This window comes from Rattus rattus, chromosome 9 (assembly GCF_011064425.1).
Source record: "Rattus rattus isolate New Zealand chromosome 9, Rrattus_CSIRO_v1, whole genome shotgun sequence".
NCBI lineage: Eukaryota > Metazoa > Chordata > Mammalia > Rodentia > Muridae > Rattus > Rattus rattus.
Genome location: NC_046162.1, coordinates 40900985 through 40925358, shown reverse-complemented (window position 1 = coordinate 40925358; position 24374 = coordinate 40900985). Strand labels below are relative to the sequence as shown.

The 24374-nt window shown below is 45.4% G+C and overlaps 1 protein-coding gene across 3 annotated transcripts in view; it reads left to right on the top strand.

Moving 5' to 3' along the window:
* Positions 1-24374, top strand: part of Gria1 (glutamate ionotropic receptor AMPA type subunit 1) — a 319050-nt gene that overhangs the window by 272901 nt on the left and 21775 nt on the right. For all 3 annotated transcript variants that reach the window (XM_032913974.1, XM_032913973.1, XM_032913972.1), the window contains exon 13: positions 6098-6345. In XM_032913974.1, the coding sequence (XP_032769865.1) occupies positions 6098-6345 (248 nt within the window). The remainder of the gene's footprint in view (positions 1-6097; positions 6346-24374) is intronic.

Below are 24374 nucleotides of genomic sequence, written 5' to 3'. Positions count from 1 at the left end.
CTCAGTGAAAGCTCTTGGGTTTTGAGGCTCAAGAGGACTACTGAGGTGTATTGTCCTTTTGGGTGAAAGATTATTAGGAGAACAATTAGTGCCATAGACAGACAGCATGGTGGGGTATCTGAGGAGAGTTTGGGTCCTTGGGGAAGAATTTGGTCTCTTCTCATAGAACTCAGAAAGGGGAGGTCTTGTGCTAGACAGGTGATAAACAGCTCATACCCCTTGTAGTCCAGCAATTCCCAGGTGGCAAGGCAGGGTGCCTTGAGTTTCAAGGGAGGGAGGAAGACTCTCATTAATGTATGACTTCGAGGAGGTGGTACATTGGGGAGGAAATGGGATGGTGCGGAAGAGCCAAGGAGAAGGTAGGGAGGACCTGCAGAGGACCGGGGAGGAGGTAAAGAGTAGAGGTCCACTTGGGAAAGCTATATCCACCTTACAGGTAGGGGATGTGCCAACTATAGCCTCCTGATGTCTTGAAATCTGGTAGCATGCCCCTATAAGCTCTTTTGGAGATATGAAAATTAGGGTTCCTGCTACTCTCCTGGAGCAGACACCCAGGGAGCCTTAGAGGACCACAGAGTCGGGCAAGTTCTGGTGGGCCTTGCCTTTTCCCTTACAGCAACTGTGAGTGAGGAAAAGATTACTTCACGTGGCCATGGCTTAATCCACCCCTAGACAAAAATCTAGTATTTGGAACATTTCTCAGTTGTTCAAAGACCCCTGGAAAATGGAATTCTACATTTATAGAAGCTTTAAATATCAGGGTTGGTTCAGACCCTTGCGATATACTAGTCTGTGCAGCAAATGACAGAAAACACAATCCATTCCCACTCTCCTGAGTCTGTCATTTAGTAAAGAATGACTTAGGAAGTGTGTGGACAAGGCTCACTCCCTGAACTCATAGCTTTCCCTCTCGTTATGGCTTCTCCGAGAATAAAGGAGCCTTCCTTGACTCCTGGAGGATCAGAAACCCCATTAGGGTCAGAGACTTGATGGTGTTGACACAAAACACAGCTCTTACCTCAAAAGAAATACAAGATAGTTAATTCTAGAGCCAAGTATAAGTCACCATGACCTGGGAACACAGACTCTGGTCACCCCAAACCCTGTGTTCCAATGTGGAAATTTTTTGTAGTAACAGAACTAAGAAATTCTTAAGTCAGGCCACTTTTCAAATGCATTGGTAGAAACACTAAGGAGACAGTTACTGCAAAGCAGAAAAGCCTCAACCATAGGCCCTGCAGGTTACGTGATGACAATCTCAGTCCTTTGGTTTATGGAAAATTAGAGTCCTGTTAACACATTTTAAAGGGAACGTATCCATTGTTAGATCCAGCTTTGTATCTTAGTGACAGGATGTTGGGTCTAACACAAATGAGGGACAAAGAATGGCTATTTAATGGGCTAAAGCTAGACTGCAATCAATTGTAATTAGGCTCTCGACCTGCAGTGTTCCAACATCTCTACATCACAGTAGGTCTAGTCAGTCTATTCAGCCTTTGCAGACTGCTTCTTTCCAGGAATTGCCATTCACAATGGCCGCCAAAGTCATCCCTAGCCAGTGTTTCTAAGATCATTGCCTCATGACCGCAATGAATGACAAGATAAAACGGCTTGAGAAGAGAAATCAAGTGAGGTTTATTGGGAGGTAGAGCAACAGTTCCTTGCATGGGTTGCTAAGCAGCACTCCAGGTTGGAGGCTTTCCTACCCTGGGAAGAAGGCTGTGTGTAAATTAGTCATTCAGCTGGAATGGGCATGGTCCATTAATTTGAATATACCTAGGGAATTCTGATCTGTCGGTGGATCCAGTGACCATGCTCAGGATCCAGGAAACATGGAGGTGGGGCTCAGCTAAGTTCCAAGGAGGAATAACATGGAAATACATAGAACACCGGCTGGTGATGAGCCAGCTTGGATCAGAGCATTTGGATTTCAGACCCTGCACTCACTCACGGAGTGTATTGTGCAGCCTCTGTGCTCTGTGAGGTCCCTGCCCATTCATATTTGATCTCCTTGAGCCTGTAACCCTAACTGCTTATAAAGGGGGCTGCTTTGTATCTGACTCCTCTTCTGCCTGTCTCACAGCTCTCCCTGATGAACAGTATGATCTAGTGAAGGAAATTATCAGAGAAGAGAAGTACCAGACCAGGGAGAACACATGAAGACCAGTGGGCATGATGAGGCCTCTAGGTCTAGGTCAGATAGAACAAGTGAAGAAGCAGAGGCCTTCAGCCTTGTCAAAGTCTCTGATTGTTGTTAATAAGGTGCGAAGCCAGCCATGCACTGAGCACCCCAGCACTAAAGTAATCTTGAAAACAAAAAGACACAAGTATTCATAGTAATCCCACCACCTAAGCGTTCTCTTCCTGCCAGGCTCCGAGCTAGCATTTACCTATGATTGTGTGTTGTCTCCATGGCAACTCTGTCCATGGGAACTGTTAACACCATTGTTTAAAGAGAAACAGTGAGTCTCAGAAAGGTTATGTCACTTGCTCAAGCTCCTGTGCCTGGCAAGATATAACAAGGGAGGAAGATGGTTGGTAGAGAGGAAAAACACACATGTGCCACCAAGGGTTCGGGGGTTTCCTCCATGCAAGACACCACAGCAGAGTTCTTATTGCTCCATCACAAGCCCCAGTTTCTTTACCTACAAAAGGGCACTGCTAGGAGAAATCCCATGAGCCCTGGCATGCCTGTGACTGACAAAGACTTTGGTGGGTAGGGAGATGTCACCCTCTGCTCCCCCTAGGCAGAAAAAGGGGGAAACAGAGCATGAAATTCCTCACCCCTTCTCAGAAGAATCCAGCTCCCAGTCCTCATGACAGCGCTATCCAGATTCTCTGGATTCTCCATGGACAGTTAATTGAGATGTGGGAAAGGCAATGGGAGCTGTGCCAGACAGAGTCAAGAGCAGATACCCTGGCATGTTCTCCGCCATTCATACTCCACTTGAGTTCCTGGAGATTAGATTGCCCTGGTGGCCCCTGAGCACCTGTGAGCACGGCCTGGGCTTTGGGGCTATGGCTGAGAAGAGGCGGTGATTTTCTGCATACTGCTGCCCCAGGGTTTCTCTGCTCTGCCTGTCCACAGCCTGTTCCCTACTGTGCCGTCCTGTCAGGTCAAATTGCATCTTACGATCATCCTGCTGTGTGTGTGGTTGGTTTTGTGCCTGGAAGATCATCTGGTCCTGACTGAATATATGCATTTCCCTGTTTTCTGTAAGAGAGTATTGAGGCCCCTGGACATGCTGTGATCTAGGATCTAGGGTGGGTATGGCCCCTCCCTTTCCTCTCTTCCCCGCCCTCTCCTCTCCTCTCTCCTCTCTCACACATTGACAGTGTGGATTCGTGTCAGAAGCAGACATTTCAAGCCACCAAGGTGTTTTAAAATTACCAAGAAATAAAAGGAGCAAACAGAGGCCTGAAGAGAAGTGTTCCAGAGAACAAACCAAGACTTAGACCTAAAAAAACTAAGAGTAGGTCCAATGTCTTCTCCAAATCTCTCTGTGAACAAATGAAGTAGTTTGTCTAATGGGGATCGCCACAAATTAAATCCATGCTGAATGCCTCCTTAAAATTCTAAGCAACTATTTTCAGTATTTTTGATTCAAAATTTAGGATTTTTTCTGGGACCTAAATATCTTAAAGATCAGTTAACCAACATGACAGTTGTGTATTTAGATGCCATTCACAGATGACATTCCTGACATAAAGAAAATAAATCTAATACTTTATACAGCCCCAAAGCAATGTCTCATGTCTAATAATGATCCTATATATTAAATAAATGTGATCTACTTATAACAGATGTGCAGGTTGTATGACTTTTTTAGTAACTGTAGTTTTCTTTATTTTAAGACCTTTCTATACAGCTAACACTGGTCCATTTCCAAAGCTTTGGGACTGGAGATAGAAATCAGTGGGTTAGGTACTTGTTGCACGAGCATGAAGATGAGATCAGATACCAGCAGCACATAAAAAAAAAAAAATGTTTTTTTATCCCCAGTGCCTGGGAGGTCAAGATGGGAAGATTCCCTGGAGCCTTCTAGGCAGGCAGTCTAACCAGGTGGTGAGTTACAGATTCAATGAGAGTCTGTCTTAAAAGATAAGGTAGAGAGAGATAGAGAAAAGCAGGGATGTTGACCTCTGGGCTCTACAAGATACAGATGAGCTGTCTGGACACCTTCAAAACTCACACACAAAGGGAAAAGGAACAGCCCAAGCCAGATTCCAATACCCCTAAAATGCTCTTGGGAAAAAGACTTCCTTTTATGAGATTGTGAGCAGTGAAGGCTAGTCTGGGATCCTGGACAATGCACCCTGATAAAAGCCTCAGTTAGAGTCTGAGAAGGAGTCACAGAGAGGTGTCAGTAGCTTGGCTTGAACTCAGTTTCCAAGAAGCGATGACTATCAATATCCACAGAGTAGCCGGGCCATATACTGAGTGAGCCTGAAATTGTGACCTCCAGGGAAATCAATCTCACTGACAAATGCTGGGCCTCATACATTAGGACACTTGGGACACTGGTATACCAAAAAGTTCTAGGTTTACTACAGGGGGTCTACATTTTTACAGGTTCAGGGTATAAGTGTCCACTAGAGATTAAGGACTGCGCTGGAACTGATGTAGGATTTGCTCTGCTCTTTGGGAAGAGACAATGTAGCCATACTGTATCAAATAGATTAAACAATCCAATCAAAACCCCAAGAAAAAAGAAAAAAAGGCCAGAGCTGTTTTCATAGATGAAGAAACAGGTTCACCAAATTTGGAATGTGTGTGTGTGTGTGTGTGTGTGTGTGTGTGTGTGTGTGTGTGTACACATGAATGTAAGTACATGAAGAAACACATACATATGTACATAGACACAGAGTTCAAAATCAGGTGTCTTCCCTATCATTTTTCTGTCTTACTTTTTGAGACAGGGTCTCTCACCAAACCTGGAGCTCCATGATTTAATCTAGCAAGACTGACTGGCTAAGAAGCCTCAGAAACCCTCCTGTCTTTGCCCTCTCAACACTGGGATTCCAGACCTGCCCTGCTACACTAAGAAATTTTTTTCTTACTGTGGGTATGAGCAAGGGATGTGAACTCAGACCTGTGCTTGCAAAGCAAGCAGCACTTCACCAACTGAACTAACTCCCCCAGTTTAGAGGCTTTTAAAATGTAAGGAGATGTCAAGCCTCTTGTTGTATTCATCACTTTTCTGTCACTGTGATAAAATGCTGTAACCAAGGCAACACATAAGAGGAAGGGTTTATCTGGGCTTACAGTTCTAGAGAGATAGGAGTCCATCGGTGTGGGGAGGCATGGCAGGAAGCAGGTATGATAGCCAGAACAGGAAGCTGGGGTCTCACATCCTCAAAGCACAGAGACACACAAAGCACAGAGAATAAACTAGAAATTTTAGGAGCCTTAAGCTCTCAGAGCCTGTACCCAGTGACACATTTCCTTCAGCAAGGCCACACCTCCTAAACCTTCCCAAACAGTTCCACCAACTGGAAACCAAGTATTCAAATCCCAGAATCTTTGAAGGACAATTCTCAGTCCACACAACATATGCTATATGCTCTATCAGACAGTGATATTTGGAAGGCAGGTCTCATAATAGGGCATTACTAGAACTTAGCAGTGCATGATCTGAAAGAGTTTTTGTTATTGTTGCTATTATTTTTTTTAATTTTTTAAAAATTTTTTTACAGTAGTTAGTGAAGTCAAATCCTGCTGACATTCAGCCCTCTGCTTTGGGGCAGGATACATGCATCCCTATTGAACTATAGACAGATCTACATTGTTTTAAAGATAAGACAGGGACCCGGTTGCTTATCTTTCCCCTATTTAGGAGTATAATTGCTCAGAAGTAATTAAATGATTCTGAGATACTCTGCTCATTCTGTATTTACAAGATATTTGTACCTTGGAACCTACCAGTACTAATTAGAAGCTCTTATTTTGCAATCACTCATAATTTGTTTCTTCCTAAGCTGATCTGGCTCATGAATGTGTGATCAAGCTCCACTCAGCTCTTCACCGATGTGTGTGCCGACCCCAATTCAAGAACTGCCATTGCTTAACCCGGGTTTCATTCCTATCCCCTGCCAGAGATCTAAAATCGCTGTGTTTGAGAAGATGTGGACATACATGAAGTCTGCAGAACCATCCGTGTTTGTTCGGACCACAGAGGAAGGCATGATCAGAGTGAGAAAATCTAAAGGCAAATACGCCTACCTCCTGGAGTCCACCATGAATGAGTATATCGAGCAACGCAAGCCCTGTGACACCATGAAAGTGGGAGGTAACTTGGATTCCAAAGGCTATGGCATTGCGACACCCAAGGGGTCCGCCCTGAGGTAAGTACCCAAATCTGCTTCCTTCGTGCTCCCTCTGCCCTCCCTATCTCTCAGGAATGAAGCTGCTGCATTTACCACAGACCCCCATGCATAATGTGAGCCTCCAAGAAGAGATCTTCTGAAATGCCTGTGGGCCTAGAAGACTCCAGCCACCTGTGACCTTCAACCCTGAGGTTGGAAACTGACCCGGGGGCCTCAGCTTGCTTTGATGTTACCCACTGTGTGTCCCTCCCCAGGCCTTGCTTCCCACCTCACTCCTTAAGTGTTGGGTGTCGATGAACCCCATGCTTCTGTCTTGTGATCTGTGACACTCCATCCCTTGCATCCAACTCAACCATGAACAGGATTCTCCAGTTTTATGGACTCTGACAGGAAATGGTTTGTAATGTGTCTCTCAAAAGTAGAAACACATTGCCCAAATGAAAAGCACAGCTGTCTGAGCCTTGAGAAATACTCAAATCAACGTACCTCCTAGTGAAGAAGTCCACACAGCCTGTATGCCTGCCTCGACACAGGCTTTTTTAGCAAAAGTGTGTTGATTAGCAAAGAGGCAAGGTCAATATTATGTTCACATAAAGAAACTTTGCCATTCTTTCCAAATAGCTAAGGGCAACTCTTGCATAAGAATTGCAACTCTTGCATTAGAATCAGAGGGGCTAATGCAGAGTTAATTCTAGAAGTTGCTACCATCCTGCAGAAGGGAAGACATTTTGTCACCCAGCCCCTAGGTTTCCTCACCTGTTCAGAAAGAATTGACACCCCAGTCACACCCTCCTGAGGTCAAGAAGATTGTTAGTCAAAATGGGGTAAACTGAAGTTGAGCATTTAATCCCTGAATTCAAGAGACAGAGGCAGGAGGATTCCTGTAAGTTCAAGGCCAACCTGTTCTATATATCATGTTCCAGGTCAGCCAAGGCTATGCAAAGAGACCATATCTTTTAAAAAGGCAAGCCATGGATGGGGAAACTACATAAAGGATAAGGGATACCCTCTTGGGAAAGCAAGATGGGTTAATAAAGGCTGTAAAAGGATTGTGAGGGACTCCTTCACATGACAGCTACGGCCACTCTGCCTTGATTCATTCATTAACAGAAATGACACCATGTTCCATCTCTATCCCAGGCACTGGCAAAGCAGCTGGCACCACTGTTCTGAACAAGGCACCCTTCCCGTGGAACTACACGACTGCAAGAGGAGGCAGTCATTCAACAGCCTATAATTGCTTAATGTTTTAATAATAATCATGAAAGGTACTAGGATAGTCTACAAAAGGGGCCCTCGAGGACATCTATTTCCAGTAACAAGATAGAACCAAATTGTCACTGTAAGACATGTGGGTATGGCAGATAGGATGTAACCACCATCCTTTTAAATGCAAGTTAGGAACTCTCGAGGGCCAAAATGGAAGAAAAAAAAATCAAGACCAAAGTGAAAAACTACAGCTAATGATTCGGGGACTACCCTAAGCAAGACAGGGTTGCAGATTACACAACATCCCATGTACTCTGGAGTCAGCAATACAAGCAAGACACATCAAGAGAGAGAGAGAGAGAGAGAGAGAGAGAGAGAGAGAGAGAGAGAGAGAGAGAGACTCATTAAAGATCAGGCACACAGACAGAGACAGGGATAGAGAGATTTTTAAAGTTTTAGCAAGCAGCATAGGTGAAGAACAACCTTCTCTTCTAGACAATGCAAGAAATCATAATGCAAGGAAGAGACAGGGTGGGGAAAGAGGCTAAGCTTGGAACATGAAGCCGAACAGGGTTTTGTAAAAGATTTTAGTCTTTATTCCGACGCCAATAGAAATGCTCTCGAGAATTTTAAGTAATTCTCCAGAAGTTCGAACAATAAAGATGGCAGCCAGGATTCAGACATAACTATCTCCAACCTTAGTGAAGGTCATCAGCAACCAGGCTCCGTCACCCTGAAAAACTTCCAAAACTCTCTGTGTGAGTTTAGGCAGACTTTAAATGAGATCCTGACAGTAGTGTTTGTTGAGGAAATGACTTTTGTTCCCAGAACTTAATCAGCCTAAAAAGAAGCAGAGTAGAGAATCAGATGGCATAGGCTCAAGAAAACCCAGTGGTTGTCTCATGGCTTTAGGGTCAAGACCATCAGCTGACAACGAGGCACAAAGAGGCACTGTGGTCTGTCCATCTGTCCATCAACAGAGGGCTGAAACGGCCCCTCCCCTGACATAGGCATTTGGAATAAGAAAAAAAACCTAAAAAGCATCAGAAGTTTTGGTGACAGGGACCTAAAATTTGAGTGCTCTACGCTGCAGTGCCTTTCTACTATAGTAATAGCCCCTGGCTGTGGCAAGAACATGATCTCATTCCATCCCTAGGACTGTCATTAGCCCTGTGTTACTAAAGTCCAGATTCTAGAAAATGGACAGCAGGTGTGCACAAGGTTTGAGGCCAGGCTGTCTGACTCAGAGCTCAGGGCTGTGACTTATTCAAATGCAGTTCCAGGGTGGATGATTGACAGCTCTCTCAAAAGCAGGTGCTAGACTGAGGCCAAATGACAACCATCAACTCAAGAAAAAAATAATGCTTTTGGAGTCTAGAACAGCCACTGGGCAGTCTGGCAGTGGAACATGATGACAGGCCCTGGCTTGAAGGTCCCTTTGCTTTGAATAGGCACGGTGCATTTCGACACTCAAAGACTCTTCCTGGGGTCAACACTTGGAATCCGAATCTGCAGTAAAGAGAGGTCTGTTGTGAATCTGCAGTAAAGACATCGGGCTGTTGTGGTTTGAGAATGAGAATAAGAGAAAGGGAGAGAGAAACCCAAAGAATCTGATTACTGGATTCTCCAAGGCCGGAAGCTGACAGATCACACATGGCATAAATCCACATGGGTGTGCTCTCAACACAAAAGTAAAAGTAGAAAATAACGAATCCATTCATCTTCGGTTACAGAAGCCCAGTGACCCACCTGCACATCAGGAATTCCCACTGCAGGGCAGCACCCACCCAGACCTTTCCCCATCTTCCTTTCTCTGTAGTACTCGATAGTAGTCATGGATCATGTGACTCCTGACCAAACAACACAAGAGTAAAGTTGCCAGAAGAGGGCCCAGCATTTCTTCTTGGGAAACCTCCATGCTGTCTATGGGATTCTGTTCCTCATCTGTGCTAGAAGGGGTCAATGTTGGGGCCCGGGTCACCAAATTAAGTGCTTGAGTGCAAGCCTGTGGCATAGAGGTTCGATCCCACAAACCCACATAAAAGCCAAGCCAGCGCAGCAGCCACCTGTAACGCCAACACTCAGGGAGGGGTGGGGGATTTTTCTGGACAAACTGACTTCCTGTATTAGCTGAAATTCATTAGGTTCAGGTTCAGCTAGAGACCTTGCTTTAGTAAATTAACTGGGAGCAATCGAGGAAGACACCTGACTGACATCGACTCCAGACCTGTGCGCACTCAGGCACAGAGACCTGCATGTTTCTGTCTTCCCACCGAGTTCGTACACACACATGCACACGTACTACACACATAAGCCATAAAGGAAAGGATCATTGTTAGCAGCTTGGGGTAATGCATACACACTGCAGCTAGCTTCCTCTATACCTCTGCCTCCCACACCTAAGATTGGAGGCACTGTTTCGCCGAGATGGTTCCAATATTAATGAGTCACTTTGGGCCAAACCCGAGAGATGCATGTTTGCCTGCTCCAGCTACTTTTACATCTGTGTCTTGACCCCAGGAAAACACTCTGTAGACAAGTAGAAACCTGGGCAAGTGACAGAGAAGGCCTTGTCCTCTGAACCATCGCACTGTTCTTGAAAACTGCTAAGTCACTCCCAAGACTGGAAAGCACTTAAAGTTCATGATGTAGCTGTGGCTCTGTATGCTCTGGACATGGGTATGAGTTTCTCACCATCCCATCAAAGGCAGAGCCAAAACAGCCATCCAAGCAGGTGTTCTACAGGCTTAGTGCCACCTCCGTTCATTCTGCGAAATACGGTACCTCCGCACACTGGTGAAGTTCCCTTCCAGCCTGCCGCACGTTGTTCCAAGATACACTGTGAATTTCTGCCTCCTAAGATCAGAAAACTGGTGCCTAGGGGATATGGATGTAGTAAAGTACTTGTCACAGAAACTTAGGGAGCCATGTTTAATTCTCAGAGCCCACATATACATAGCATGGCCCTATAATTCCAAGGCTAAAGAAACAGGATTCTTGAAACTTTCTACCACCCGATCTGTTTATCCAAGTCAGCAAGCTCTGGGTTCAGTGAGATATACTGGCTCAAGAAACAAGATGGAGAGCAACATGGGAAGGCATCCAATGTTGACCTATGACTTCCACATGTGTATGTTCATGTGCAAACACCCACAGCAGCAGGTGCATTTAAAAGAGAGAGAAATATGGGGGGGGGCAGAGGGAAAGAAGGGAAGGAGAGAGGGAGGGAGGGAGGGAGGGAGGAAGGAAGGAAGGAAGGAAGGAAGGAAGGAAGGAAGGAAGGAAGCTTCAAAGGAAGGAAGGACTTGAGACCCAAATGTTGCTCAAACACCTGTCAGCTCTGCTTAGCAGGAGCCAGGTTATGGCCCCACTGTGTGTTAAAAGACTCTTGGTGACAGAATATCGTTCACCTCCCTGGCCTGAAAACAAATACTCTGGTGTGGCGAGGCGGCTCGACGCTTGGCTTTCCATTTGGACAGGTGGCATTCCTTTGAAACAGATGCTGTTTGTTGGCTGTCTCTGCATGTGTGCGCTTGGGTGAGGGGCTGAGTTATGTTTCCGAAGCCCTTGGGTTATGGATAAAGATGGACGGGCCAATGCCAGTCACTAGGGGAAAGGCAATTAGTAAATCCACTAATTATAATCTATGGGCCTTCCTGTGCCAACTAAATGGAAGTGGCCGGCTATACTGCAGTCTCTTCACTGAGAGGCATAATCCCCTTACTTAGAGACAAAGTGTTAAATCTCCTAGAACAAGGTTCATGGCCTCTATTTACAAACCCAAGGCAGAGTCTATACTTGGGCTCTATTGAAGTCATACCTGATGGCTCTCCTTCACAAACCATAGGCCAGGAGTTTAATGGATTTGCTACCAGTTATACCCTAACCAAGACATTGGTCAAAGTCTGGTCTTTGACTGGCTGTGGTTATGTGGGGGCTCTTGTGGTCTTTATGGTTGTGACATCTCTGTCTTCTGTCACATCTTGTCCGTGCCAGATGTTTGGGCCAAGGGGACAGGAACACAAGGCAGCTTTTTCCCTGAACCCTCATGGATGACAAGTACTCAGAAAGGTCTGATATCTACTCCCTGGGCTATTCCATTTCACAGCTCCTTTTCTGATACCCAGCCCACACACAACACTGTTCATAAGACTGCAGGAGTCATGGTGAGAAAAGCAACCTCAGTCCTGAAATGGTGTAGTGTCTAGAAGAGATCCTGAGCAGAAATACACATCTACTGTTTTGCTGGGGGCATAAGACAATTAATGACAATCAAAGGGAGAAGCAGCCAAGGGACAGCCTCTAAGAGACAGGATTTGCCAAGTGGCATTGGACAGAAGCCTTGAAGAACTGTAAGAGAAACAAATGGAGGACCAGAGTGGGCAGATGCAGAAGACGGTAAGCATAGAACTTATCTTGGAATGGCTAGGGCTTGGAAGAAATGTCAGGAAGTAAGGAGCCATGAGTTATAGTCTACCATGAAGGGGTGGCAGCTGCCTCTACAATTTGGGTTCGATGTCAGCAGAGGTCAGAAGAGTAATCCAAAGACAAGAAGGAACCTTGAATTCTAAACATTGTCTGATGGTGGCTTGTAATGAGAGTAGGCAAGAGAGAAGGATCCCAGGCAGGTAGGTCACTTTCAAAGCTGTCCTGGACATCTCAGAGGATGGCAGTAAACTGGTCACAATTTATGATGGGACATGGCTAGGGAAGAAGTGGCTGGCACCATGTTCACTTTCATCTTTGCTTTAAAGCTGAGTCATTTGAGAAGTTGGCTTTATTGAGATTTGGTGCTGTTGGCCAAGGACTGAACAGGTGCCAAGTGATTCGGCAAAGAACTGGCTTCCCAATCAGAATCACCTCAGTTTTGCTCTGAAGCGTATGGCCATAGCTTTGAAGGGTGCCAGCCTCCTAGCCCACCAGCCAGGATGATACAGGTTGCCAGGCATCTCCTCAAGATGATTATATCATGCCTGTCTTCCTCTTCCTCCTCTTCCTCCTCTTCCTCCTCTTCCTCCTCTTCCTCCTTCTCTTCTTCCTCTTCTTCTTTTAGTTGATTTTTCACATTAATTTATTTATTCACTTTACAATCCCAATCCCAGACCCCCTTCACTCCAGTACAGCCCCACCCTCTGCCCTTTTCCTCTGAGAAAAGGGAGGAGCCCCTGGGTAACAACCCACCCTGGTACATCAAGTCACTAAAGGACTAGACACATCCAGTCCCACTGAGGCCGTACAAGGCAGCCCCAGTTAGAGGAACATGATCCACAGGCAGGCATCAGAGTCAGGGACAGCCCCTACTCCAGTTGTTGGGGACCCACAAGAAGACCAAGCTGCACATCTGCTACATATTGCAGGGTGCCTAGGTCCAGCCCATTCATGCTCTTTGGTTGATGGTTCAGTCTTTGGGAGCCCTGAAGGGTCCAGGTTAGTTGACTGTAGGTCTTCTTATAGAGTCCCTATCCCCCCTCAGTTCCCCAATCTTCTCTTCCACAAGATTCCCCAAGCTCTATCTAATGTTTGGCTGTGGCCCTCTGCATCTCTTTCTGTCAGCTGCTGGTGGAGCCTGAGGACAGAGGACATTTATGCTAGGCTCCAGACTACAAGCCTAACAGTATTATTGATAGTGTCTGGGATTATTTCTTGCCCATGGAATGAATTTCAAGTTGGGCCAGTCATTAGTTGGCCATTCTCTCAGTCTGTGCTCCATCTTTGTCCCTGCACTTCTTGAAGGCAGGACAAATTTCAGGTTGAAGATTTTGTGGCTAGATTGGTATCTTTATCCCTCTACTGGGAGTCCTGCCTGGCTACAGAAGGTGGCCACTTCAGGCTCCAACCTGTTTTTCTTTTTATTTTTATTTTTATTTTTCCAAACATAAAAGAGTCTCTGGATTGCTCAACAACAATTCCATCTCCCTAGAGTTCCCATGGGATATGTTTTTCTCCCCTCACACTACTTCCAAGAACTGTCTGTAATAACATCTCGGTGAAGAAAGAAGGAATGTGATGGCCACACATCAAGGATGTGTGAGATGCGCACATATGGGGACTTGGGAGGCAGCTCTGGGGACCTTCCTCCAAAAGTATTTCTTTGCCTGGTAATGATCTGAGAGCTACAGAAGGCTGTAGGGAGTTCTCTTCTCCCAAACAGTCACACTGACCCTGGAAGTAATTGGGAAACCAAAACTAAGTGATCTGTCTGGTATTCAATCTATTCTTCTAAAGACTCAGCCCCAACTTCAGTGTCTATTGAGATTCCCAGGAGAGCTGGTTTTAAGGAAAAGAAAATGTGTCTTCCAGACTCTAGTAATCTGGTTCCACAGGTCCATAGTGTGGGACTGAGGAACCCAGAGACTGAATGACTCTCCAGGGATTCTGCGCTGCAAATCAGGGCTAGAAAAGTAGGGAAAGGGACAGGCCAGCAGTAGGGGCCAAGCATATAGCAGCAAGGCTGTGGGGAAACCTAGACAGTAGTCACCATCTTTGGAGGCACATAACTCAATCAGATCCTAGGTCTGTGACTTCGCCAGTGTCTGACCTAGTGAGTTCATGAAAGCTTTATAAGCCTCTGCTTTCTTATCTGAAAAATGGAATTGGGTCAGCGAGGTGACTCAGTGAGTGGCTCAGAGCCTTTCACCTCAGTCCTGGTGATCGGAGTTCAATTCCCAGAACCTAGGTAAAGGTGGAAGGAGGGACCCAACTCTATCAAGTTGTCCTTCATCAACGCGCACACACACACACACACACACACACACACACACACACACATCCTGTGGCACATTCACATGCTCACTCCCCATACACACATACATACACACATCATGCATACACACAGCAATAAAAAACTGAAATAATAATTGCATGAAGTTTCTTCAACGAACTGATAAAATTCCACAAAGGACCTGTCACAGAAAACACTTCTTAAGGTTTTCTGCCCATCCCCTCCTTAGACGCATCAAAAGTCACTTTAGATCTAAATAATTACAGGAACAATTCTCTATAAAACCCACCATGTCAGGAATGCACATGAACCTAGACCATTTTCCTCTCCGCTGCACACACTGGCTACATTTGAAATAAAACATCTCTCTCCAAGAACAATGTGTGGTCCTCCCCCACAGAGAACACACTGAAAAAATAAAACACTAATATTTCATTTCTCCTTCCCTCCCACACTCACAAGTATCAGCCTCTCTTCCTGTAGCTTGGTACTGGTGCAGGGCCCTGCTGCTATGGATAAATACAGTATGTCCCAGGGAAATGGCAGTCCCTTTCAATTGGTCTTTGCCTCCTGATGGGTAGCCAGGGATACATGTTGTCATGGTAACCCCATGAACTCAGTGACCCAGGTCAGGTCTGATCAGAGACAAAGCGCTCTTGGCAGAGAGGCTGTCTAGTCTGCATCCTCCAGCCTCTGAAGAGCTGTTGAAGGAGAAAGAAAGGAAGGGAAGCTGGTGTATAAAAAGGGAGAGTGAGAGAAAGGGAGAAAGGCTAGGAAGAGGGACAAAAAAGGAAGAGGGAAGGAAGGAAGGAACGAAGGAAGGAATGAGGGAAGGAAGGAAGGAACGAAGGAGATGTGAAATATGTGTGTGAGAGTGTTTATGTGTATATGAGTATATGTAAGTGTATGTGTGTTTGTGTGTGTGCATTTATATGTGTATCTATATGTGTGCTTGTATGAGTATGTATGTGAATGTGAGTATGTGAGTGTGTGTCTATATGTTTATGTGTGTGTGTGAGAGTCAGTTTTTATGTGTGTGAGTGTTTATATATATGGTGGGTGTTTACATGTGTGGGGGAGTGTTTATGTGTGGGGGAGTGTTTATATGTGTGTGAGTGTTTATGTGTGTGTGTATGAGTGTTTATGTGTGTGTTTATGTGTTTGGGAGTGTCTATGTGCATGGTTGGATGTTTATGTGTGGAGTGATTACATGTGGGGGTATTTGTGCACATGGGAGTGTTTGTGTGTGTGAGTGTGTATTTATGTGTGAGTGTTTATATGTGTGGGAGTGTTTGTATATGCATGTGTGAGTGTGTGAGTGTTTATGGCTGTGTGAGTGCACCCATGTACACATGCAACTTCAAGCACACTTGAATAGAGATGGAGATTTTCCAAAGGAGAGAAGCTTTCTCGGGTCAGTATGCCCAGGCTGGACCACAAAGAGCACAGAGAAGGCATCTTAGGACACCAGGGCAGTATCTGGGCCATACCCCAGGCCTATAATGTGGCAAGGGCTTGTTTATTGACAATTATGTCAGTGTTCACCAAGCATTGCAAGAAGAACTTCTATGTCATGTTACTCACACGGTGCGGCTATGAGTAATATCTCTGTCTTCATCAAACAGTTCAGGAAACGAAGGCACAGGCAGGTGACAGAATTGGCCCAAGATTCCCTAGGCTGGATTCTCAACTCTAGCAGGCTCATTTCCAGAATGTCTCCTCTAGTATTAAGCAAGAACATCTCCTCAGAGATAGACATGTGAAGAAAAGGTGACAGAACAGTTAAGATCACAGCCAGGTGTCATGGCACACTGCTGTAATCTCAGCACTCAGGTAGTGGAGGCAGGAGGATTAGCCATTCACAGCCAGCCTTGTCTATACAATCAGTGCAAAGCCAGCCTGAGCTACAAGAAATCAAAGAGAGAGAGATGGAGAGAGAGAGAGAGAGAGAGAGAGAGAGAGAGAGAGATAAAGAGAGAGAGAGAGAGAGAATATCAACAAATAACAGTGTATCAGGAACATTTAATATATAGATTTCAACACATGTACACACACACGCACGCACACACATACACACACAGTTAGACTTACACAACTAATGTTGAAATTGAAAAACAGATTCCTGCTTCTAGCCTGAATTCCATAGGGAACACTCTTGTCTCCATTCTGCACTGTTCGTCTCTGAGCGCATGAGTCCTCCCTGAGTGGGGACCATCCTCTAGGCTAATGTCTGGTCATATACTTACATCCAAATGGCAGGAGTATATCCAGCACATAATGATGTCTTTCTGTTTCCTGTGATGACTTAAACTGAACCCCTCCCCCAAAATACCTCCTAGAATTCCATATGCTTTTTGTTTTCCTCCATTTAATGGAGCAGATCACTTTAGACTGATGATACCATAAGATCCTCACAGTTCCGGGGTTGGGGATTTAGCTTAGTGGTAGAGCGCTTGCCTAGCAAGTGCAAGGCCCTGGGTTCGGTCCCCAGCTCCGACAAAAAGAGGGAAAGAAAAAAAAAAAAAAAGATCCTCACAGTTCCTGCATATGCAGTGCCCTATGTGCATTTGAGGACTCTCTTCCCCTAGCCTTGTGTTTTAGCTATCCCCTTTTCCCTGGTACGGTCTCTACCTAAGATTCAGGGAAATGATAATTTGCCTAGGTTCTCAAAAGTGCAACGTGCTTAGGCACAAACTCTGATTGCCTGTAAAGCCCTCCTTGTTTTTCACAGCCCCGCTGCTGTGCTGATGAAGGTACCCACCTGTAATGCTTCAAGGCCTTTGTCCTTCTTAAGGCACCATCTTTAAAGCATTCAGGGAAACACTGAACACAAGACAGTCGAAGCTCTGGCCCCGACACCTTCTCCAAAGCCATAGGAAGGGGCAGCCCTGCCTTCCTGATTAATCATCGCACAAGACACCAGTGGAATCACGAAGACAAACAGACTTGCTCTGACTGTTGTTAGAACCCCGATGTTACCACTCCTGGCTGGGCAACACATTAGTGAGAGAGGCAGAAGGTGAGAATGTGAGGCAGAGAGAAAGGAGGTGAGCAACACAAGAAACAATGGCCCTTACCTAAGTGAGAACAGCAGCATTCACTCGGGCTGTGTTTTGCCGGCCAGAGCTGGACTTTCTCCTGCTGATATACAAATTGTATGTTGCTTCCTTCGAGCATCCATCAAAAATAGCAAGCTCCTGAACAGCCTTATCTCATGCACCCCGGGGCCTTTTTGATTGTTCTGAGACAGCAGCTGCTACAGCAGAGAAACAGACCAAGGGAGGAAAGGTTTTGATGTACACCTGACTCTCCACTTGGGGCTTGTGGATTTGGAAATTAGTTGTGCTTTAGGATACGTCAGCCTCGTGTTCAAACTCTCCCACATTATAGCTCTCCCACCTTGGGAAAGTAGCAGCAAGTGACAAGGCTAGGACTGAAGTTAAGACTGCTGGTGAACTCTGGCTCTGCTAGGCGGCGGCAGCAAGAGCCTGTTGGGCAGGCTATCTCACCTCACTAAGCCTCAGTTTCCCTAAATACAAAGGAGGCGGCTAGCCTAATAGCTTGTTCTCTGTTGCTGTGAGAGAACAAAACAAAGGCTACTTTGGGGGGAAAGGGTTTACTTGGCTTACACTACCAGATCATAGTCTATATCAGCAAGGGAACTGGGACAGGAATTCAAGCAACTAGTCACCTCCCACCCAGAGGCAAGAGCAGAGAGGGACAAGTTCATCCTTCCTTATCTCCAACACTCAGCCAGCTTTCTCCAACACCTCTTGCACAGTTTGGGGCCCAACCCCCTGAAACAGCACTGCCCACATCCAGAGTGGGTCAGTGGGCAATCAAAACACTTCACAATGGGTATGCACATGGGCCACCCTAACCTCGACTGTTCCTCAGTTGAAATTCTCTTCTCAAGTGATGCTGGGTTTTGGCAAGCTGACATTTTAAACTAACCAGTGCGGCAAGTGCTTCACACGGTGAAGTGACCAGAGTGGCAGCCATCCTTAGTTGATACCTCTGGTGCCTCATACGCTGATCTTCCAAATGAGAACTTGTTCTGAGCTTTGCAAGGTAGCCTGAGGACTGAAAGGAGCAGTGTGTACTTCTCCCAAAAGGTGCTTAGATGGAATCCCTTTCCAATCGAAACTACCTTCCCTCAGGTCAGCCACACTCAGCTTTTGCCCTTTGCAATGAAGATGGAGTTGTCAAGACATGGAATGAGATGCTCACGTGTGTGGCTTTGTTTTCTTGCCAACCGAACACCCCAAATCCGCTCAGAGCCATACAGCATCCACCCATAAGCCTGGAGGCAGAAAGCTCCAGTGTTTGAGCAAAGCCTTGACCCGAAGGAGGCAGGAAGATGAGGGCATAACCACAAGTTGAGCCTTTGAGGAAAATGTGGGGCCATATTCTCTAGTAACCTTTAATGAACGGCCCCATCCTAAGATCGTACATCATATTTATACACAGGAGCCTCTTCCTCCAAGGGAAATGGGGCTGGTTCCCTTGAGTAAAACCATTGTTAGCTATATGACTGGCCACAAAATGTAATTTGTAAAATCATCAAGGGGCTTATATCAGGTGTATACCCCTTTCATAAGAGTTCTCTGCATATGGTGTGTACCTTTTTTAAGTTAATTTAGCGATGTTGTTTGGTAGATCTAAAAAACAAAGGCAGACTTCCATATTCTTGCCACCTCTATTGGACCAACCACATCAATTCTCCAGAGAGGTAGGGCTCTCTAATGCTGACCCAAGGAGGACTAGCACCAGGCATCCTCACAGAGAAGGAAACTTTGACCCTGCCTGGCCCACTTGAAGGATCCTAGGGCATCTACTCATTCACTGGGGCTCCCAGTCTAATTCCACTATTTCTTGGCTTCTGTTGCCTTAGTCATCAATTAACTGCCCAGCTCCTCCAACCCTCCTAAGCAGGCAGTCAGCAGCCTCTGAATCCTCAACTTTGAGTCAGTTTCCCTGCAGTGACGCCCATTGCCAATGGCAGTGTGGAGTGGGGCAGAGCTGGAGTGTTGTGAAGAACACTAAGTGATGGACAGCCATGCTGTCCGAGACCCAGACCTACCAACTCTTGGTCCTGCTTTTGACCCAGCTCTGACTCCTCTTAACTGTGGTGGCCTGGCTTGTTTTTATGTCAACTTGACAAAAGCTAGGGTCATATGGGAAGAGGGAAACGTAATAGGGGGGGGGGGAATGACACAATTAGATCAAACTCTAGGCAAGTCTGTGGGGCACTTTCTAGCTTAAGGACTGATGTGAGTGGGTCTAACCCACTGAAGGCAGCGGCACCCCGAGCAGGTGACCCTGACTTGTACACAAAAGCAAACTAAGCAAGCCATGAGGAGGAAGCCGGTGAGCAGCACTCCCCTATGAGCTCTGCTTCTGTTCTTGCCTGCATGTCCCTGTCTTGAGGCTCTGGCTTCCAACTCACAGTCTTCTCCCCCCCCCACCCCCTGACTGCCAGGATTACAGCAGTGCCTCTCCCACGTGTTTTGATTTATCGGAAAAAAAAACATCTCTAGGCAGAGGTAACAGAATGCTGGAACATGTACCTAGCATGCATGAAGTAAAATGGCTTTCCTAAGATGCTCACCTTTGTGTGAACTTTACCTTTATGAAAAGGTAACCCTCCTCCAGAGGAATCCAATGGCTTTGCAGCCTCCTGCACTCACCTGCAAATGTGTGCGAGTGCTCACACACACACACACACACACACACACACACGCACACACGCACGCACGCACGCACACACACACACGTGAGCTCTTTAAAAAAGAATTTAAAATGTCTAGAGCTGGAGAGACAGCTCAGTGGTTAAGAGCACTTGCTGCTCTTTCAGAGGACCTGGGTTCAGCCCCCAGCAACATGTTGGACCGCTCACAACTGCCTATGACTCCAGTTTCAAGAGACACAATGCCCTCTTCTGGCCCCTGCAGGCCTCTGGTGTACACATCAACACACAGACGAATTCTTTTTTAATCTTTAAAAGATAACTTTCTTGCCCACCAGGACTTCTTTTGTAGAAAGACTCACAGAGTTTCCTCCCTTGTAATTTAACACCTGAAAAAATGGTTGATTTTTATAATGAAGAGATAGTTGTATTTACTAGTGAGTTGTAACCCAGGCTTAATCTCCCCTCCCACAAATCCTTTCTGGATGAAAATAATGGTGGCCATTGTCATTAGCTCCCCGGACCCTGTCTCTATGAGTGACACCCATCAGTAATGCTTGATGGACAGATGCCTGTGCAGTCTTCTTGAGTTGGTCCTGGGTGGGGATGGTAAAAACACAAAACCAAATCCCAGGTGTGTCAGTGAAAGGTGCTGTCTAAGTTCCTTCTTGTTCGTGCCACACAGTATCTCTGAACACCAGGCTAAGGGCCTGCCGTGGCCTGCCCAACGTAGAGTTCTTGGCAGCCTGCAGTGAAACGAGAGAGAGAGAGAGAGAGAGAGAGAGAGAGAGAGAGAGAGAGAGAGAGAGAGAGAGAGAGAGAGAGAGTTAGTTTTAAGTCCTCCAACATCCATACTCCCACTCGGGGGTGTGCGCTACCTGATGATCATTCTCCTTTAAACATTTCACTCAGCAAAATTGACATTTAATTCACACTTGTTTGTTTTCTCTCACATCTGCATTGATTACTGTTTTCCTCAGCCACAAAATCTAGATGTCTAGGAACCACCCACCGGCTAGAGGATGGATTACTGCCCAGAGCCTCGAGTTACAGTGTCCCTTCACGTTAGCACAACTTTCCAAATCCATCCACTTCCCTACAGATTTTCTTTTCCTTTACAGCTGAGTCAAATTCCCTTGTGCACATAGGCCACGTTTTCACTGTCTGCTCATCCACTGATGGGCATCGAGGCTGGTCCCATATGGGACTGTTGTGAACAGAGTAAGTGTAAACACGGGTGAGTCAGTGGCTGGGTCGTGTGAGACAGTGGGATATACGCCCAGGAGAGGCATAGCTGGGCCATATGAAAGTTCTATTTTTAGTGTTTTGAGAAACCTTCACACCGATTTCCATAAGAGCTGTACCCATTCGTCTTCCTATCAGTGGCAAAGATTCACCTTCCCTACATCCTCACCACCTGGAATTATCTCTTGGTCTCCGACATTCTTAGGCAAGCTAGAATCTCAGAACGGTACACTTCTTTCGAAGTCTGTTCATCAGCCCATGTATTGGTGGGCAGGGGTTAGGGGGTTAATGTTTTTAAGTTATTTTAAATTCTAGATCTCAACCCCCTGTTCAATATATAGCTGGCAAGAATTTGTCCCGTTCTGTAGGTTGTCTGTTCACACAGTTGATAGTTTGTCTTTCTGTGCAGAAACTTTGATTCCATGTCATGTTATTCGTTGATTCTTAGGGCTACTTCTGTGATTCTGAAATCTTCCCAGAAAGCCTTTGCCTATCTCTACAGCTTGAGGTATATTGTCCATGTTTTTCTCTACTCGTTTCAAAAACCCAGGCTTTAAATTAAGGTCTCTGATCTGTGCAGGGAGATTTTTGTGCAGGGTGAGGAATGAAGGTCCAAGTTCATCCTCCTATGTGTGGATATCTGGTCCTGCCAGCATCGTTTGTTAAATGAGGTATCTTTTTTTACACTGTAGGTTTTGGATCCTTTGTCAAAACTTAAGTGGCCACGTCTGTATGGGCTTATCCTCTGCTCTAATACATTGGTCTGCACACCTCTTTTTATGCAAGCGCCATGCTGTCCTGTCACATTAGCTCCGTAGAATAATTTGAGCTCGGATATTGGGATGCCCCCAGCAGTGTTCTTCCTATTTAGAATTGCTTTGGCCTTAAATGTCTCTTGTGTTTTCATATTAAGTTTTGGATTAGATAGTTTTTTCTAATTTCTTTCTCAGAAAGTTCTTAACTTGGTATATGTGAAGGCTACTGATGTCTGTGTGCTGTTGGTTTTATATCATGAAACCTTACTGAAGGCATTCATTAAATCTAAGAATTTTCTGATAGGGCCTCAAGTGTAGAATCATGCTGCCTGTGAACAGAGATAATCATACTCCTTTTCTGTTTCCATGTCTTTTACACCTTTTTCTTCCTTATCTCTTTGACTCCAACTTCACTATGTTGACTAAGAGTGGAAGAAGCCACCACCCTTGCCTCATCCTGTATTTTAGAGGAAGTGTTTTTGGTTTGTTTTCCCATTTTAAAACAATATTGGCTTTATTATTTTGAGGAATGTTCTGTCTGTTCCTAATTTCTCTTGGACTTTTTGTCATGGCTTGGAAGTGGTAATCTTGCTAACCTTTATGACGGGGATCCAAATCTGCATTTGATTTATTCTGTTTATTGTTTTTTCTAGCCCCACCCCCCTCACCGGCTGCCTAAGCATTGTTTCTTGCTGTCTGCTGGCTTTGGGATGCTTTCTTGTTCTTCTAGGGCCGTGAGCTGCATTGTTGGCTTTGGATTTTATTTGAGGTCTCTATGATTTCTGACTGCGAGCACTTCCAGCCTCCTCTTAGGACTACTTTGCTGACTCCCAGAGGGTCTGGGAGGTTGTGTTGTTGTTTTCATCTGTTTCTCGAGAATTTTTAATTTCCTTCACGATTTCTTCAGTGATTTATTGTTTGTTCAAATGTGCTGTTCGGTTTCTAAGTACTTTGCCTAGTTTCTGAATATTATCTTACTTCATCCTTCAATGATCGGACAGGACAGTACAAATTATCTTGACCATGTGTGTGTATGTGTACATGTGTTCATGTGTGCATCTGCATGTGTGTGTGTTTGTGGTTTTGTGTGTGTGCTGGTGTGTGTGTGTGTGTGTGTGTGTGTGTGTGTGTGTGTGTGTGTGTGTGTATGTGTGTTAAAGCTTGCTTTGTGACCTATGGTGTTATCAACCTTTGAGAAGCTCCATGTCTCCTGGATAATATGTACTGAAGCATATTAAATCATACTGAGCCATTTATAACAGTTGGTCTATTATACGATGTACTGAGGTCTCAACCCCTTGCTCTGCTGGTACTGGAGACCTGCAATAGTCTGTTCTATACAAAAGCTTCAAGGGGTAGTTGATGGATCCTTGGGCACTGGAAAGGTTACACAGCACCCTATCATTGGAAGGTAGTATAACACGGTAGCCATGTGCATGGGCCAGAGCCACACAGAGCTGAGTGGAAGCCATGGACAGAGTATGGATGGGTTGCAGAATTTAAGCAGTAAAACCTGACAACCATGTAGGAATGTGACCACAGAGTGAAGTAGGTCAATGGTTTTGTCAGATGCCTGGATCACAGCAAACCCTCCATAAAACTTATGCTCATTATAGTGGTCTGAGTATTCCTGCATGTTGTCTCTGCTTGTATTCTGTTCCTTTTCTTGGTCATTCCAGACAGCTAAGTTTGCCAAATAGCCATCATAAGTACATGTAGGTGATACTTAATTTAATTTTTTCCATTCATTTATTCACTCATTCATTTGATCAACCAAAAAAGGGAAAGAGAGGAAAATTTTTCAAACCTATGTATAGCACAGAGAGCCCAGTCTTTAATGTTGTGAAGAATGATCTACAGTAGCAGAAGGAGTCTGCTCTGCTCAGGAAACCAATAGTTTATTTGAAGGTGCTGGGCTTTCAGAACAATCAACTAGGACAGTGTTACAGTGGGAGGGACCACACTATCAAGGCTGGAACTCTTCCGGGAAGATCAGTCCTTGTTTTTTTGAAGGTTGTGACTCCACCAACACAGGATGTAACTCTTCCTACAATGTCCAAAGAATATTCTGGGAGCCTCACATTTATTCCCTTTCAGTCACTCCCTGTACCTTCTCTGCTTTGTCTATTTCCCTCCCTCTCTTATGTGAGTCTTTCTACCTCCATCCCCTTAAATTTGAGACCAGGGGAAGAAAGAAGGAAAGGTCTCCAACTGTTTGCCCTGTCCAGCATAGCACTTCCCCTGGGAAATCCCAGGGGTGTCCACTGATGCTTTCGCTTGTGACTCAAACTCAGATAACTCGTATTTCACTCATTCTTTTTTTTTTCTTACTTTTCATTCTTTTGGAGAGAGGGACTAGGAAGGGAGTTGGCCTGTGAAGGTATCTAAAAGACTAGAGCACCTTTCCCAGATCAGTTAATGGAAATTA